The sequence below is a fragment of the Apium graveolens genome, chromosome 4 (assembly GCF_009905375.1).
Source record: "Apium graveolens cultivar Ventura chromosome 4, ASM990537v1, whole genome shotgun sequence".
Taxonomy (NCBI): domain Eukaryota; kingdom Viridiplantae; phylum Streptophyta; class Magnoliopsida; order Apiales; family Apiaceae; genus Apium; species Apium graveolens.
In genome coordinates this window covers 262463364-262481168 of record NC_133650.1, presented here as the reverse complement: position 1 = coordinate 262481168, position 17805 = coordinate 262463364, and the positions used below count along the sequence as shown (strand labels likewise).

General features: G+C 33.5%; 1 protein-coding gene across 1 annotated transcript in view; it reads right to left on the bottom strand.

Annotated features, from left to right (window-relative positions):
- LOC141719570 (uncharacterized) overlaps positions 1 to 17281 on the bottom strand; it is a 103697-nt gene extending 86416 nt beyond the window's left edge. Inside the window, exons 1-6 of the mRNA XM_074521947.1 lie at positions 16915 to 17281; positions 16405 to 16788; positions 16090 to 16319; positions 15783 to 16008; positions 14850 to 15102; positions 14493 to 14749 (exon numbers count right to left, since the gene is read on the bottom strand). Coding sequence (XP_074378048.1) covers positions 14493 to 14749; positions 14850 to 15102; positions 15783 to 16008; positions 16090 to 16319; positions 16405 to 16788; positions 16915 to 17281 — 1717 coding nt within the window. The remainder of the gene's footprint in view (positions 1 to 14492; positions 14750 to 14849; positions 15103 to 15782; positions 16009 to 16089; positions 16320 to 16404; positions 16789 to 16914) is intronic.
- Positions 17282 to 17805: the final 524 nt, after the last annotated feature.

The following is a 17805-nucleotide window of genomic DNA, read 5'->3' as shown; positions in this document are numbered from 1 at the left end:
TACAGACCATTATTTAAAGCACCACGTCCATAAAGAATATTATCTCTAAGAATAGAACATTCATTATTCTCAATAATAAATGAAAATCCAGCCAAGTCTAACATGGGAATAATATTCCTCACAATCGAGGGAACAAAATAACAATTATTTAAACAAAATAACAATTATTTAAAACAATAGTCTTGCCCGTAGGCATATGAAATGATTCCACATCTTCAGCAGCAACTCTTGCTCCATTTCCCATCAGTAGAATCACCTCCTCTTCCTCAAGAGTCCTACTTCTCCTTGGTCCCTGCAACAAATTACAGATATGAGAACCGCAGGCGGTATCTAATACCCAAGTAGAGATTTGATTTAATGACATATTCACTTCTATCATGAACATACCTGAATCAGAAGCGGTAGTCTCACTACCCTTCTTCTTCTTCAATTCTGCAAGGTAAACCTTGCAGTTCCTCTTCCAGTGCCCCACCTTATTACAGTGAAAGCAAACAACTTTGCTCTTGGGGTCTTCAGCTTTTGGTGGAACCGGCGTTTTTTCACCTACTTTCTTCTTCTTGGAAGAGTTCCTCTTCCTTTTCTTAGGATTGGAACCTTCACCAATTAGAAGAACATAACTCTTCTTAGGGGGAAAATTCGATTCCGCAGTCTTCAACATGTTGTGGAGTTCAGGCAGGCTGACATCCAACTTATTCATGTGAAAGTTCACAACAAACTGCGAGAACGAACTCGGAAGCGATTGCAAGACCAAGTCTTGGCTCAGCTCCCCATCCATGGCAAAACCAAGTTGTCCAAGATGTTCAATCAAATTGATCATCTTAAGTACATGGTCATTCACAGATGATCCCTCAGACATCCTACAACCCAATAACTCCTTCGATATCTCATATCGAGCTGTCCTCCCCGCCACATCATACAACTCTTGTAGATGCATTAGGATAGTGTGAGCATCCATATGCTCATGTTGCTTCTGTAGCTCAATGTTCATGGAAGCTAGTATGATGCATTGAGCAACATTTGCATCATCTATCCACTTACGATACACAACATGTTCATCATTATGTGCATCACTAGCAGGTTCAGTTGGCTTAGGTGAGTCAATCACGTATTCCAGCTTCTCAATCCTTAGAACAATTCTCAAGTTTCGAAGCCAGTCAGCATAATTAGGACCAGTCAATTTGTGAGCATCTAGTATGCTCCTGAGTGATAGTGCAGAAGACATAACGTACAAAGTAAATCTGTAAATGATAAACACATAACAACACTTAGCAAATATTCGATTTCATTTCAAAACACTATATGAATCGGGTCTTTATTCATAAGTGGCTCCCACTAGTTTATCTAATTTATTCAACTCCCTACGTGAAAAATTAAGCATTCATAATGCTAGTGGGAATAGGGATCCTACATTCCATTACACAACCCCGGCTGTGGCACGAAACGCCATGTAATGTTCAATAGGCAGACAACTCTTGTCAATTACATCTAATGTTATTCCCTAATCAAACTTTAGCCTCTTGAATAATTGAGTCACGGCTGTGGCACGACAAACTCAATATTCTAAGTCAAGTCTAACCCAACATTCCGTACAATTGAATCAGTCCCCAAAGGCCCACGGCTGTGGCATGTAACGACCTTTAGATTCTTATTCAATGTACACATCTCTATGTAATAGACAAGTATTTCTTATTTCGAAATCAAAGCCCTCGGCTGTGGCACGAAACGACAATGATTCAAAAATAAGAACTACTTTTCTATCATGTTGGAAGGCTATGACCGACACAAGCCCGTTATGTCATTGGCCAATTACTACTTGATATTATTTAATTTTAGAGGAATTATATTACGTTACAATCATAATCATATTATAAAGAGATTCTTCCTTTTAAATTAAATATTTCAAATCAATAATCAATAATCAGATGATTCCCAGATCGGGTGGAGCATTGTCAAGAGGCGTCACTTAATAACCCTTTCTTACAGATAGAAATCTGTTGTTGACAGAATCATCCTTTCTCTCATATTGAAAATTCATATTCAATTACGTGTTTCATAAACACAAGAATCTCATGATTGTATTCATAATATTATTATTAAGGTTATGAAACAATTTCACTATACTAGATTGTCTAACAAGCGCCTTATGTTCATTTAAGTTCACCTAAATCTATCATCGCATGATAAACTAAGCATATATCACATATATAAACATGAATAAACATCAAGGTAGACATGTTACATCATCTAGCATATTAGTCTAAGCATTATACATCTCTATGTATCACATGAAGCATTTAAAAGCAATTAAAACAGTTAAAAATAGCTTTAAAACACTTTCAGAAATATAAACAGTTCAAAACTTTTATATAAACTAAAATTTATCACTCCATTAGATCCGACTCGGAAAAACGAATCCAACGGTATATTGCACGCCCAAAACGGAGTTACGAAACTCCCAGAAAATCAATTTAAAATTAACAGACGGGCTGTAACGCATTACAGGAACGCGTTACAAGCCCTGTAACGCATTTCGGTGATGCGTTACAACCCTTTTAACCAATTAAAAGGTGTAACGCATTCCGTGAATGCGCCACAGGGTGTAACGCATTCCTGGAATGCGCGACACCCTTTTTTTTTTATTCGATCACCGCGCAGCTGCCCATGGAATTCCGTGCCTGACAGTTCTGTACTGTGTCTGTCTTCTTTCCGTGTAGCACAGACATAGCAGATGCAGATATATTGCAGATGATGCAAATATATATATTTACTTATTAAATTACGAATTTAATTGTAAGAACTTCAAAAATTCATAATAAAAAATCTATACATCATAAAATTATGAAAAAAATACCCAGACGATCTACAACACTTGTAGAACCCAGATCAACATTCAAAATTATTCTGAAAAACGATTTCTCATCAGACAAAAATAATCCATGATATAACTTGTAAAAATCATAATTAATTCATACAAGCACATAAAATTCTGAAATTTTTACCACAGATCTATATGCATACAACCTATGCTCTGATACCATTGTTGGATTTTAATCGCAGCGGGGGCATGGTAAAACACTTTTACACATATAAAATCGAAATAAAAGCATATAAATCGTGGTAAAAATGTAGGGATCGATTACTAACCTTTAATATGCGATCCAAGAGCAACGATCGGAGATCCTTAGCAGCTGCTCCTCAAACGTGAAGCACTCCGCCGGTATTGTGATTTCCCGTATTTTCAGAAATATTATTATTAATATTTGAATATGTTTATGTGATTTAAAGAATAAAATGGTGGATATTTTATTCCTATTTGACGAGTTGTGTTATTAAATGGTAATGTACTAATTGTTGAGTGTTATATCGATCCTTGTTAATATCTGAAAATATTTCCTTAAATGTATTATTTTCAAAAGTTTATTTGAAAACCGATCATTTTATTGGTATCGGTAAATTGAGTTCGTTTAGTAATATTCGGGATTGGATGGATATTATGTCTGTTATGTGTTGTATGTAATATTAATTGTGTGGGACTCAATTATGATTGAGGATTATTTGTATTATTAATTATTGAGTCGTATCGTTTTGTTTTTGTCTTTAAAAGTGATTTTATTGAAAATTTAATTTCATAAATATTTAAATTATTTTAAAAATTATTTTTATGACTTTATAATTACAATAATTATTTTTGGGATTTTATAAAATTTAGAAATCAATATTTCATCAATTATTTAGCCCTATATGATTTTCTGATTTCATTTATTTGTAAAATCCGTATTTAATTCCAAAATTCTTCAAAAATTACGAAACTCATATTTATTCAAGTTTGGAATATTACGAGAATTTTAAAATTATTTTGGGAATTTTTAGGATTAATTTTATCCACGCGTTGAATCGTTTAATTGATAAAAGCGGGTATAAATTGCGTTTCAAAAATTGTTTTAAAATTTCGAAATTTATGTTTTTATAAACTTCGGGATATTTGTAACATTTTAAGACTATTTTCGTGATTTTCTGAATTTGTTTCCATTACAGCTCGGTTCGTTAAATTGTATAATACGGGTATAGAGCGCAAGTCAAAAATATTTTAAAAATTATGAAAATTTTATTTTACTAGTTTTCTAATTATTCTGAGAATTTTAGAATTTGTTTGGTAATTTTTCTAATTTTATTTACCGGCGCGTTTATTCGATAAGTTGAGAAATGCGGGGCAAAACAAAATTTTCAGGTATAAATAAGGATACGTTGGTGTGCTCTCTTAAAAGAAAAAGGAAAAAAAAAACACCAAAACGTGTCAAACAGCGCCCCCCACCCCCTGCCACCTACCCCCACCCTCGTTAAGCTCCCTGCCCCCTTTCCTTTTTACCCAAAACAGTTTCTCCCCTCCTGGCTGTCTCTCTGTCTCTCTCCCTGTTTATATACTTTTAATTTTCAAAAATTCATATCTTACAAACCGTATATCCAAATTTCAATTGGTATATATATATAAACGATCAGCGCTTCGATACCTACGCATAGGTATATATATTGCGAGGTTTTGAGAAGAAAATTTGCGGGGCATATTTCCGTTATATTTCCGTTTTAATTTATTTTCGGGGCGCAGAAAAAGAGTTTGGAGGCGGTGATTACTCCACATGACATCTTAGCGTGTATATGTCTATGGCTATTAATTTTGGATTTTTCTGGAGATATTTTCCAGACATCAGATATTCTCTTCGGGGTGATCAGAATTTATTTTGGGTAACGATTCCGAAATTCCGCCTTCGTACTTTTGTATATTATAGCATGTTAGTGTTTATATATTTATTTCATAATTTTTAAAAATTGTTGGAGAAGTCACTTTTGGTCCGAGTTTTGGTTCAGGTGGCCGTGTTATTCATTTCTGTAGTGTTTATGCGCGTATATATAAAGTATTGTGTTGATTGTTGTTGGTTGAGTCGATATGATATCGACGGGCAGTCCGAGAAATAGAGGAGGTGCTGTCCGATTTCCAAGAAAATATTATTTTAAATTATTTTCCAGGCTCGATAATTCTTATAAAATTATTTTCGGGTGTTCGAGCCCTATTATTTAGTTATAAAATGATTCAGAGACCTGTTTTAATTCCGAAAAATGTTCAAAAATTCATATTAAATAAACCGTTCGTCCATTTAATACGAAACGAACGCGTAAAGACTCAGAAAAATATTCTACTTTCATTAAAAATACTTTCGAGACCCAAATCCTTTTGTTTCGAAAGGTCGTTTGTTTTACGAATCATTCCAAGTCAATTTTTGATCGATAAATCATATTTTTGACCCGATTTTAGTTTTAAACATACCGAGTCGAACCTTTTGACGAATCGACGGATGTGTGTTATAAATTATGTGATACATGAGTTATGTGCTTACGTGCTATGTGAATTATGTGCGTACGTGGGTCAAGAGTCTTGTGTTTGACTGTTTTCTTTATGTGTGGGCTATCGTATGGGTAGACATTAGGGTTTTGACGCGTAGTTCGTCGAGTCATTATCGTTTAGACGATTAAAGTTCTATATTTTAATTATAGATGCGGATCTCTCGAGCTGGTCGGGACAAGACGTTGGATAAAGAATGAGATGGAATGGTATTGGATATTTGGCTTCTAGCAATCGCAGGAGCAGCATATCGGTGAAGTGTTGAAAAGAAAGACAGTGATATTTTAAGACAGAATGTCAGAATATATGCGTGTTTGCGAGTGTGATTAACTGCTAAAAACTCAAAGGCAAGTACCCCTGACTTCACTTATCATTCAAGTGACGTTTATTTTGAATTATATTATGCAAGTATTGTTTTCCCTATTCTCTGTTCGGAATAGATAAATGTTTTACATATCGCTGAATTAAATAATTCTGTTTATGCAAATACTCATCTGCTATTCTATATTCAGAATAGTCAAGTGATTTTACTTATCCAATTTCTGGATTTATAAATGTTTTGGATTTTGAGAAAAGTGATTTGGTCGTGAATATTCCTACCCAAGTTAATGGGGAAATAAAATTATTTCGGGTGTCGAGTATTATGACCCCTTTTCAATAAAAGGTTTTGAGATTTGATGGTTACTGGTAGCGTAAGAGGCCGAGGCACCGGTCCAGCGTGAGCTATTATACAGAAGTGCAATACAGAAGTGTAATATCTTACAAGGCTAGTTATGCCTTTTCTGGCGCCCTATAGGTACCGTATGTCTTCGGGATACGGGTAGTACCTATATTAACGGTATGGCTGCGGGATACCGGTGTTGTTTCATGACTGATCATCAGGAACAGCATAGTGCATAATTTGGTTCCAATCGATATTATTATATTACTTTTGATAATCTTATAAGGAAGGATTTATCAACTATTTCTGTTTTGGAATAATGGTAAAATGCAGTTTTAATTTAGATTCTAATTTATACTGATACTCACGTTGTTGTTAAATATCAAAGGTGGTATTAGTATAGATGAATGATGTTGACTTCAGTATGGAATGTTGTGAGCATCAAAGTTCATATTGATATCTAATTTGATATGACAGCAAAATAAGTATTAATTTGAAGAGTTCGGTTTTGAATAAAGTTTATGATTCAATCCATAATCATTGTTTCATGTTATTGTGGTTTACGATATTTCCGTAAACACTGTTTTACGAGTTTGATCCTCGTCAAGATTCAAAGTATTGCTGAAGCATTTCGGTCAAAAATATCAAAATGGTTTTGAATACAATTAAGGAATCAATTCTGGGATTCCTCAACTAAAATTTTAATATTCAGCAATTATGATTTTAAATGTTCTGCTCTAATGCAGATGTCGGTTTTATGTCAAAACAACCATATATATATTATAATGAACTTGCTGAGCATTTCTTTCGCTCATACTTGCCTGTTTTTAAATTTAACCTCCAGTGAGGATTAGCTTGCTGTTTAGCCGCGTAATTCTAGGAAGCAAAGAAGAAGCTTTTGGAAGGTGGTTGGTCCAGGGTTGCGGGCTAGTGTAAGTTTTATTGTGTAAAGTTGTTTATATTATATTATATTATAGTTGTATATTTTATTTGGGCCTAGTATACTTCATTTCGAAGTTATACTAGTGGGTTTAGTTTTGAGTTGGTATTTTTTGAAAAGAGTTTCAAAAGAAAGTGAAAAATTTATTTGTGGAATTTGGATATCTTCTTTCTAGAACTGTAACCTTAAAAGATCTTGGAGTAGTTTGGGGTCATTTATGATAATTATCTTCCGCTGGCATTTATTTATTGATTTAACAGGTTAATTTGGATTGAAGTTTTATAGTGACGACCAAATCCTCTGACCCCGGATTTGGGGGCGTTACAGGTTGGTATCAGAGCTGAGGTTATAGTAAACTAGAAACGAGAGTGTGTAGGAGTGTGTATAGCTATGTGAGGACGTTTGAGCTCATATCGAGTTCCTGTTGGACTATTGGATATAGTACCAACGAATAAGTTAAGATAGGCGCATTCGTTTGAGATGGTTGTGCTGAGCTGGATGGAACTCCGGAAAGCTGCAAACTTCTATTGTGGAATCTTTCGAGACTACGATTCGACGACGATGGAGATTATCGATATCCTTGGAACATGAAGAAGCGTCTAGAATCAGATGGCGAGTCAACTGGAGTGTTCAAATTGAAGATAAATATTAAGACTTTGGCAATACCTTCTCTTTCTATAATTCCTTTTGACATCTCTCAAAAAGAAGTAATTGTTAGAGGATATATTCCCTAACACTCATTTTTAATCATAACTGTGTTTTAAATGTGCCAGAGGTTGTCATGAAGCCTATTTTTCAGGTTTTGATAGCTCTGCCAAGTTATGATAATTTAACTTCCACTTTTCTTATTTAGTGGATAGTTTCTTGGTAATGTGACACCACTTGCTCATTTGGTGTCAGAATTTTTGTTCTCTGGATTTCATTTCCTTCAGAAATATCATCTTTGAAATATTTTCAGTTTTATTCATTTGATTTTGAATTCCTTTTATATTCTTTAATTCTGACTGAGATGAACAACCCTAACTATAGGGGACACAAGGTATACCTGTCTGTGTGATAGGAGTCGGATGGGACGCCATCACTTGTGTGTATTGTGAATACATGAAGGTTAACAACCTTTAGTAGTGTCTTAATTTGGACACGCAATACCAAGTTCATTTGATCATATTGATCTCTCAGTTATTCTTTCATTTCAACAACACTTTCTCATAAATTCAGACTTTGGTACCCACAATGGTAGGACACCAGTTATGGTATCAAATTCTTTTCTTTTTGAAATTCCATAATTTTATTAACTTAAATATTCGAAGGTGTACCAATCAAGTTAAACTCAGTTATCCTGGTCGAGTCAAAGTAAGGCTATGTGATGGGATTACCAACAGCAACAGTGGATTGCAATATGATTAAAATATCAATGGCATATAACGAAGTCGATTTGTTTCTTTACTTATATCTCTCTCTTTCTTTTCTTTCTCGTTATCTTTCTCTCTATTCTTCTTTCTCGCGATCAGTAAAAGTGATTCTATTGAGAAATTAGACAAAAGGTATGTGGAAGGAACAATGGTGTGGAGTGAAGCTCCCGTGATAATTGTGTGGTATAAGGAATTGCGGTGTTATTTGGAATTTTGGAAGAAAGTTAAGTAAGCAGTATTGGAAAGTTAGTTAGAAAACCCTTAATGTTTTCTTCTGCTGATTCCGAGGACGGAATCCTTATAAGGGGGTAGATTGTGATATCCCGTATTTTCAGAATTATTATTATTAATATTTGAATATGTTTATGTGATTTAAAGAATAAAATGGTGGATATTTTATTCCTATTTGATGAGTTGTGTTATTAAATGGTAATGTACTAATTGTTGAGTGTTATATCGATCCTTGTTAATATCTGAAAATATTTCCTTAAATGTATTATTTTCAAAAGTTTATTTGAAAACCGATCATTTTATTGGTATCGGTAAATTGAGTTCGTTTAGTAATATTCGGGATTGGATGGATATTATGTCTGTTATGTGTTGTATGTAATATTAATTGTGTGGGACTCAATTGTGATTGAGGATTATTTGTATTATTAATTATTGAGTCGTATCGTTTTGTTTTTGTCTTTAAAAGTGATTTTATTGAAAATTTAATTTCATAAATATTTAAATTATTTTAAAAATTATTTTTATGACTTTATAATTACAATAATTATTTTTGGGATTTTATAAAATTTAGAAATCAATATTTCATCAATTATTTAGCCCTATATGATTTTCTGATTTCATTTATTTGTAAAATCCGCATTTAATTCCAAAATTCTTCAAAAATTACGAAACTCATATTTATTCAAGTTTGGAATATTACGAGAATTTTAAAATTATTTTGGGAATTTTTAGGATTAATGTTATCCGCGCGTTGAATCGTTTAATTGATAAAAGCGGGTATAAATTGTTTTTCAAAAATTGTTTTAAAATTTTGAAATTTATGTTTTTATAAACTTCGGGATATTTGTAATATTTTAAGACTATTTTCGTGATTTTCTGAATTTGTTTCCATTACAGCTCGGTTCGTTAAATTGTATAATACGGGTATAGAGCGCAAGTCAAAAATATTTTAAAAATTATGAAAATTTTATTTTACTAGTTTTCTAATTATTCTGAGAATTTTAGAATTTGTTTGGTAATTTTTCTAATTTTATTTACCGGCGCGTTTATTCGATAAGTTGAGAAATGCGGGGCAAAACAAAATTTTCAGGTATAAATAAGGATACGTTGGTGTGCTCTCTTAAAAGAAAAAGGAAAAAAAAAACACCAAAACGTGTCAAACAGCGCCCCCCACCCCCTGCCACCTACCCCCACCCGCGTTAAGCCCCCTGCCCCCTTTCCTTTTTACCCAAAACAGTTTCTCCCCTCCTGGCTGTCTCTCTGTCTCTCTCCCTGTTTATATACTTTTAATTTTCAAAAATTCATATCTTACAAACCGTATATCCAAATTTCAATTGGTATATATATAAACGATCAGCGCTTCGATACCTACGCATAGGTATATATATTGTGAGGTTTTGAGAAGAAAATTTGCGGGGCATATTTCCGTTATATTTCCGTTTTAATTTATTTTCGGGGCGCAGAAAAAGAGTTTGGAGGCGGTGATTACTCCACATGACATCTTAGCGTGTATATGTCTATGGCTATTAATTTTGGATTTTTCTGGAGATATTTTCCAGACATCAGATATTCTCTTCGGGGTGATCAGAATTTATTTTGGGTAACGATTCCGAAATTCCGCCTTCGTACTTTTGTATATTATAGCATGTTAGTGTTTATATATTTATTTCATAATTTTTAGAAATTGTTGGAGAAGTCACTTTTGGTCCGAGTTTTGGTTCAGGTGGCCGTGTTATTCATTTCTTTAGTGTTTATGCGCGTATATATAAAGTATTGTGTTGATTGTTGTTGGTTGAGTCGATATGATATCGACGGGCAGTCCGAGAAATAGAGGAGGTGCTGTCCGATTTCCAAGAAAATATTATTTTAAATTATTTTCCAGGCTCGATAATTCTTATAAAATTATTTTCGGGTGTTCGAGCCCTATTATTTAGTTATAAAATGATTCAGAGACCTGTTTTAATTCCGAAAAATGTTCAAAAATTCATATTAAATAAACCGTTCGTCCGTTTAATACGAAACAAACGTGTAAAGACTCAGAAAAATATTCTGCTTTCATTAAAAATACTTTCGAGACCCAAATCCTTTTGTTTCGAAAGGTCGTTTGTTTTACGAATCATTCCAAGTCAATTTTTGATCGATAAATCATTATTTTGACCCGATTTTAGTTTTAAACATACCGAGTCGAACCTTTTGACGAATCGAGGGATGTGTGTTATAAATTATGTGATACATGAGTTTTGTGCTTACGTGCTATGTGAATTATGTGCGTACGTGGGTCAAGAGTCTTGTGTTTGACTGTTTTCTTTATGTGTGGGCTATCGTATGGGTAGACATTAGGGTTTTGACGCGTAGTTCGTCGAGTCATTATCGTTTAGACGATTAAAGTTCTATATTTTAATTATAGATGCGGATCTCTCGAGCTGGTCGGGACAAGACGTTGGATAAAGAATGAGATGAAATGGTATTGGATATTTGGCTTCTAGCAATCGCAGGAGCAGCATATCGGTGAAGTGTTGAAAAGAAAGACAGTGATATTTTGAGACAGAATGTCAGAATATATGCGTGTTTGCGAGTGTGATTAACTGCTAAAAACTCAAAGGCAAGTACCCCTGACTTCACTTATCATTCAAGTGACGTTTATTTTGAATTATATTATGCAAGTATTGTTTTCCCTATTCTCTGTTCGGAATAGATAAATGTTTTACATATCGCTAAATTAAATAATTCTGTTTATGCAAATACTCATCTGCTATTCTATATTCAGAATAGTCAAGTGATTTTACTTATCCAATTTCTGGATTTATAAATGTTTTGGATTTTGAGAAAAGTGATTTGGTTGTGAATATTCCTACCCAAGTTAATGGGGGAATAAAATTATTTCGGGTGTCGAGTATTATGACCCCTTTTCAATAAAAGGTTTTGAGATTTGATGGTTACTGGTAGCGTAAGAGGCCGAGGCACCGGTCCAGCGTGAGCTATTATACGGAAGTGCAATACAGAAGTGTAATATCTTACAAGGCTAGTTACGCCTTTTCTGGCGCCCTATAGGTACCGTATGTCTTCGGGATACGGGTAGTACCTATATTAACGGTATGGCTGCGGGATACCGGTGTTGTTTCATGACTGATCATCAGGAACAGCATAGTGCATAATTTGGTTCCAATCGATATTATTCTATTACTTTTGATAATCTTATAAGGAAGGATTTATCAACTATTTCTGTTTTGGAATAATGGTAAAATGCAGTTTTAATTTAGATTCTAATTTATACTGATACTCACGTTGTTGTTAAATATCAAAGGTGGTATTAGTATAGATGAATGATGTTGACTTCAGTATGGAATGTTGTGAGCATCAAAGTTCATATTGATATCTAATTTGATATGACAGCAAAATAAGTATTAATTTGAAGAGTTCGGTTTTGAATAAAGTTTATGATTCAATCCATAATCATTGTTTCATGTTATTGTGGTTTACGATATTTCCGTAAACACTGTTTTACGAGTTTGATCCTCGTCAAGATTCAGAGTATTGCTGAAGCATTTCGCTCAAAAATATCAAAATGGTTTTGAATACAATTAAGGAATCAATTCTGGGATTCCTCAACTAAAATTTTAATATTCAGCAATTATGATTTTAAATGTTCTGCTCTAATGCAGATGTCGGTTTTATGTCAAAACAACCATATATATATTATAATGAACTTGCTGAGCATTTCTTTCGCTCATACTTGCCTGTTTTTAAATTTAACCTCCAGTGAGGATTAGCTTGCTGTTTAGCCGCGTAATTCTAGGAAGCAAAGAAGAAGCTTTTGGAAGGTGGTTGGTCTAGGGTTGCGGGCTAGTGTAAGTTTTATTGTGTAAAGTTGTTTATATTATATTATATTATAGTTGTATATTTTATTTGGGCCTAGTATACTTCATTTCGAAGTTATACTAGTGGGTTTAGTTTTGAGTTGGTATTTATTGAAAAGAGTTTCAAAAGAAAGTGAAAAATTTATTTGTGGAATTTGGATATCTTCTTTCTAGAACTGTAACCTTAAAAGATCTTGGAGTAGCTTGGGGTCATTTATGATAATTATCTTCCGCTGGCATTTATTTATTGATTTAACAGGTTAATTTGGATTGAAGTTTTATAGTGACGACCAAATCCTCTGACCCCGGATTTGGGGGCGTTACAGGTATCCACCAAGAAAACGACGTTAAGGAGGAGGAGGAGGTGGAGAGAATTTGGTTTTCTAAAACTTTTTGGGTTTTTGGGTTCCAATCAAAATAGGGTCTATAATAGTATATTTATAGGCAAAATTTTCAGCTGAAATTTTCCCATAAATATTATTATTATTATCCCATTTATTATTCTCATTAATAATTAAAACACCTTTTAATTATTAATCCTTTTTCTAAACACTTTAGAAATAATTCTCTCTCTTGATTTAATTTCCAAAAATTAAATCCTTAATTAATAATATTAAGAACTTTTCTTAATTAATTTATAATCAATTAAATCTCATTTATTCAATTATTAAATTTGCCAATTAATTATTTATTTCACAAATAAATAATTATTAGCCATTATTAATTAATTCCTCCACCATTAAATCATTCTCTTTTTATGGTGTGACCCTGTAGGTTTAATATTAAGCCGGTAGTAGAAATAAATAATAATAAAACTATTTTATCATTATTTATATAAATTCTCTAATTTATTAAATATGATTAATTAATTAATCACATTTATTCTACATCGTGAGGGATACTTTTCAGCATATCGCGACTATCCGGATAATATGAATTCACTGGTTAGAATACCAAGAACCTATTCAGTGAATAGTTACCCTACAATAAACTCCTTCTACCCTACAATGTCCCGATTAAATACAAGGTATGGATCTCGTGTCAAGCCTATCTAATTTAATCACTTGCTTACCATTTACTATGCGTAGTTCTATACAAATTAGAAACTCCTTTCTAATTTCATTCACTCTGGCCAGAGATTCCTGAACTAGCATAAGTGGATCAGCCTTGAACATTCGCTTCCTTCACTGGAAGGGGTAGATCCTATATTGATCATACACTATCTTCGTGTACAAATTCCTATACCCAGTAGAGCCCTAATAATTGTCCCTGGAGAATAAGAACTAAACCAAAGCATAGTTCAGTGTACACAAGATGATTATGATGACCTCAAGTCTAAGGATACTTGTACAACTATCACTATATGAACAACTGCTGACACGTGAGTGAACTCCATCAGTTGTTCAGCTGTGCTAGTCATGTTCAGTGAACTTATTCTATAATAAGCACCTACATACTAGCTATAGTGTCACCACACAAATGTCTATGAGAACAGACATCCTTCATAATAAAGCAAGCATAGTATGTACCGATCTTTGCGGATTATTAATTACCAGTTAGTAATCCTATGACCAGGAACTATTTAAGTTTAGAGTTATCATCTTTTAGGTCTCACTATTATGATCTCATCATAATCCATAAAAAGCTTTACTCTAAACTATGGTATATCTTATTTAAACACTTAAAAAGATAGAGCCCGTAATAAAAACAAAAAAAGTCTTTTATTAATATCAATGAAATCAAAACAGATTACATAAAAGTTATTCCTAAATCCTCATACATGATTGGACTTAGGACATATTCCTTTCAAAACGAAACATGCTTCTCGCCTGGTAAATATATCCGTAACCTCTCTACCGATGGCCAACGGGAATGAATGTCAAAAGCAAATATCCTCCAAGATGCTTCTGACGCGCAAACATATCTCCCATCCAAATAATGTTTTACCTCATCAATCGGACCTTTTGGTGCTTTTTTAGGATTGTTGCAGAAGTACCTGTACGTGTTTTCCTCAAACACATTATTGTCGTGTCATGACTCTTTAGACAGTATTTGAGAAGGTACTTTAATGATCTTGAATTATTGCAAATCTCCAGATTCATGTGACATTGAAAATGCACCAAAAGATCGCGATTGAATGGGACAATAAAGCGATTATCAAGATTGACCCCCTTCTTGTTAATGGTAATTCCAGTCCCCCTTCTTTTATATATGGGGAATCCACACTCATCCAAAAATGTATGAGAATTATACCTGTAACAAAATATATTTAAAATTGTAAAAAATCTGGTAATAAAACTGGAGGTATTAACAAAGTAAAGTAGTTATAATATAAGGATCTTAATAAAAATACCGCTTAGGAAAATGCTTTATACAGTTGCCTTTGGCCATGCATGGAGATTTAATATAATCAGAACCACATGGTCCGTGGATCATATAATTGCTCACGGAATTATATCCAACTGGATCAATTTCTGGATCGGGAATTTCAGCTGATACCATTTTATCAATTTGCTCAGTTGTTTTAGGTCTATCGTCGGGGTGCAACCAAATTAATATATGAGTGTGAGGCAATTCACGCTTCTGGAATTCAATTACATGCATCACTATGGAAATATTGTAGAAAAACGGTTAGTACCAGGCAAAATATATACTAAAAGTACATTTTGATATAACAATTTAGGAATAATTGTGTGAGTATAAAAAAACTTAGCGAAAATTATACCTCCTATACATCTGCCAAAACAATTTTTCTTTTTAATCATATCTATAAGTTGATCAACCTTCATTTTAAAGACTCTGGCTACAATATCAGGTGCATCAGCAACATCAACACCAGGCATATGTTTTAACATGCGCTAAATTTTGGGCCATTTTGTATTAGTGGTCATAGTAAGGAATAATGAAGGATGTCCTAAAGTTCGACATATTGCTAATAAGTCTTTAAAATACTGAGTCATATAGCGCTTACATCCGGTGAATGAAGCGGGAAGAATGATTGCTTTACCAATATTGGATGGATTTCTATCTCCCTTTTGTATTGCATCTCTGATATTATGGTAGAGATCAGATCTTATAGTAGTTTGATGGTCTCTAATCCAGTCCAATCTGTACTGCTCAATTGTGGTGAAAGCATCCACAACATATTGTTGTCATAAACGACCTCCAAGATGTGGTGTCAAACTTGTTACAGTAAAAGGTATAAATGAATTGAATATAAACTAATTATCACAAATTTGAACAGCTGAATGAGAAATTATACTTCTGTTAAATAGCAAATTTGTACCTTCTGAAAGACGTATCATTAGTTTATAATTATAGAACTCTCTCATTGTAATATACTCTCTAGCACCTTTTTCATCAGGATCTTCAGATTCGGTAACTTCTACGTCTCTCTTAGAATGCTTCATAGGTCTATTTAATGGGATCTCACGGTAATATCCAATATCTCTGTGAGGGAAAAGTAATGGATATTGAAGTTGAATGAAACGTGGATCAGTCTCAAAAATCCTCTGTAATCCGTCAACTCTAGAATCAATGACAGTATCTCAACAGCCTTTTGCATAAGGAGAAGTAACAATCAATCCTGCTACCTCATTTGATGGAGCAATGTAATTTGGTCGGCCACTTGCTGAACTCGATGAAATCAGAACCAATTTAAACTCATCTACTGCATTTTGCCTAACCCTTTCGCGAGCCATACGAAAACCTTTAACCAACCTGTTATGCTCATCCAACATATGCAACAAAGATTGTACAATTTCTTCATTAACAGCATCCCTGCCACCATTAACTGTATTGATCCTGTTGTTGATTTCGTCCTCTGTGTCATAGATATAAAGCTGACAAAACTTTGGAGTGTTATCGTCAGTTGGGACCAGATTTTTCTATATTGTGGTAATTAACACCTTGGACCTTGAAGCAATATGGCGCACCACCTCTGTTTATTGAATGGTCAATCTTTCCTCCAGTAGAACTCATGGCAAACATGCAGTTGTAAAACCTTATGTTTTGTTTGAAATGCTTAAAATGAACACCACCAGTAAGGAGAGTAGCCAGAGGTTCAGGAGGCTGTTTCTCCTTATCCAGTACGACTTGACCATTTTTACAACAAAGATAAAATATTGGTGGATTATTAGGAGAACTCTTATTGTTTTTTTCGTTATTCCACATGACAGCATCACACTTCGAACAGATTTTATCAGGAGCTCCAAGATCCAAGTATCCGTCCCACATAGATTGATTATTGCTAAAATATTCTTCATCAATATCCTCAATATCACTTGCCATGTCTGTCGCAAAAAATGCAAATTTTTAAAAATCATTATTGAGCAAAAGTATGTGATGCTTCAGACAGTAAAATAATTATTAGTGTCTTGCAGAATTAAACAAATTATTCGAAAACAAATAATTAATACCTCCACATGTTGTATCACTATCGATGGTAACATTGTCATCAACATCGTTGAACTCATTCATTAAATTTTTTTGCCTAGAACTTTCACCTTTTTCAAATATACTCTTTACATTTGCTGTATTGAATGACGAAGGACCTGGTGATAGTTTTCCACAAAACTTTTTTGAATGATTCTGTTCTTCTTCACTGTCAGCAACAATTTTCTTTTTGACACCTTTTTGTTTGTGAATGGTTGTCACACAGGATTCAGGAATTGAGAATATGAGAGAACTGTTTCCACTGCTGTTAATATTCTGAATTTCTGCATTTTTACTATTATGTTCTGCATGATATACATTAGTAGATGCAGAGTATTGAACATGACACATTGTTTAAATAATCCTTCAGAGTTTTGTAACTAAGGAATAAGCCGCAAAATTTGATACCTTTGACAGGAACGTTTGGCGATATTATGCGTTGAAATTGATTTTTACTTTGTTCAGCTGTCTGAGAAGAGGAATACATTCCAGAAAAAATATTTTACAGAATACTGAATTTTTAGAATTTGACATAATTTCGTAATGAACTGATACATTCGAAATTGCATTTTATTGTTTAAAACATTACCTGATGACTGTATATTAGTTGTTGAAGAAAATTGAATATTAGGCGATGACGTACATTGTCCGGATATTTTTCTTAAATGTGGTAAGGTGCTACGAAATACACCGAGATCTTCTTTGTTGAAATTCTTTGGATGAATCCTAACTTTATGCACTACATAGAAGATGGGAAACATATTTTAGCATTTGCGCTGATAAACACTTATACATAAACTGAAAAAAGAAGTTAATGAAAGTAATGAAAATTAACCTGATTTTGAATTTGATGGAATATTAGGAGATATATTTTG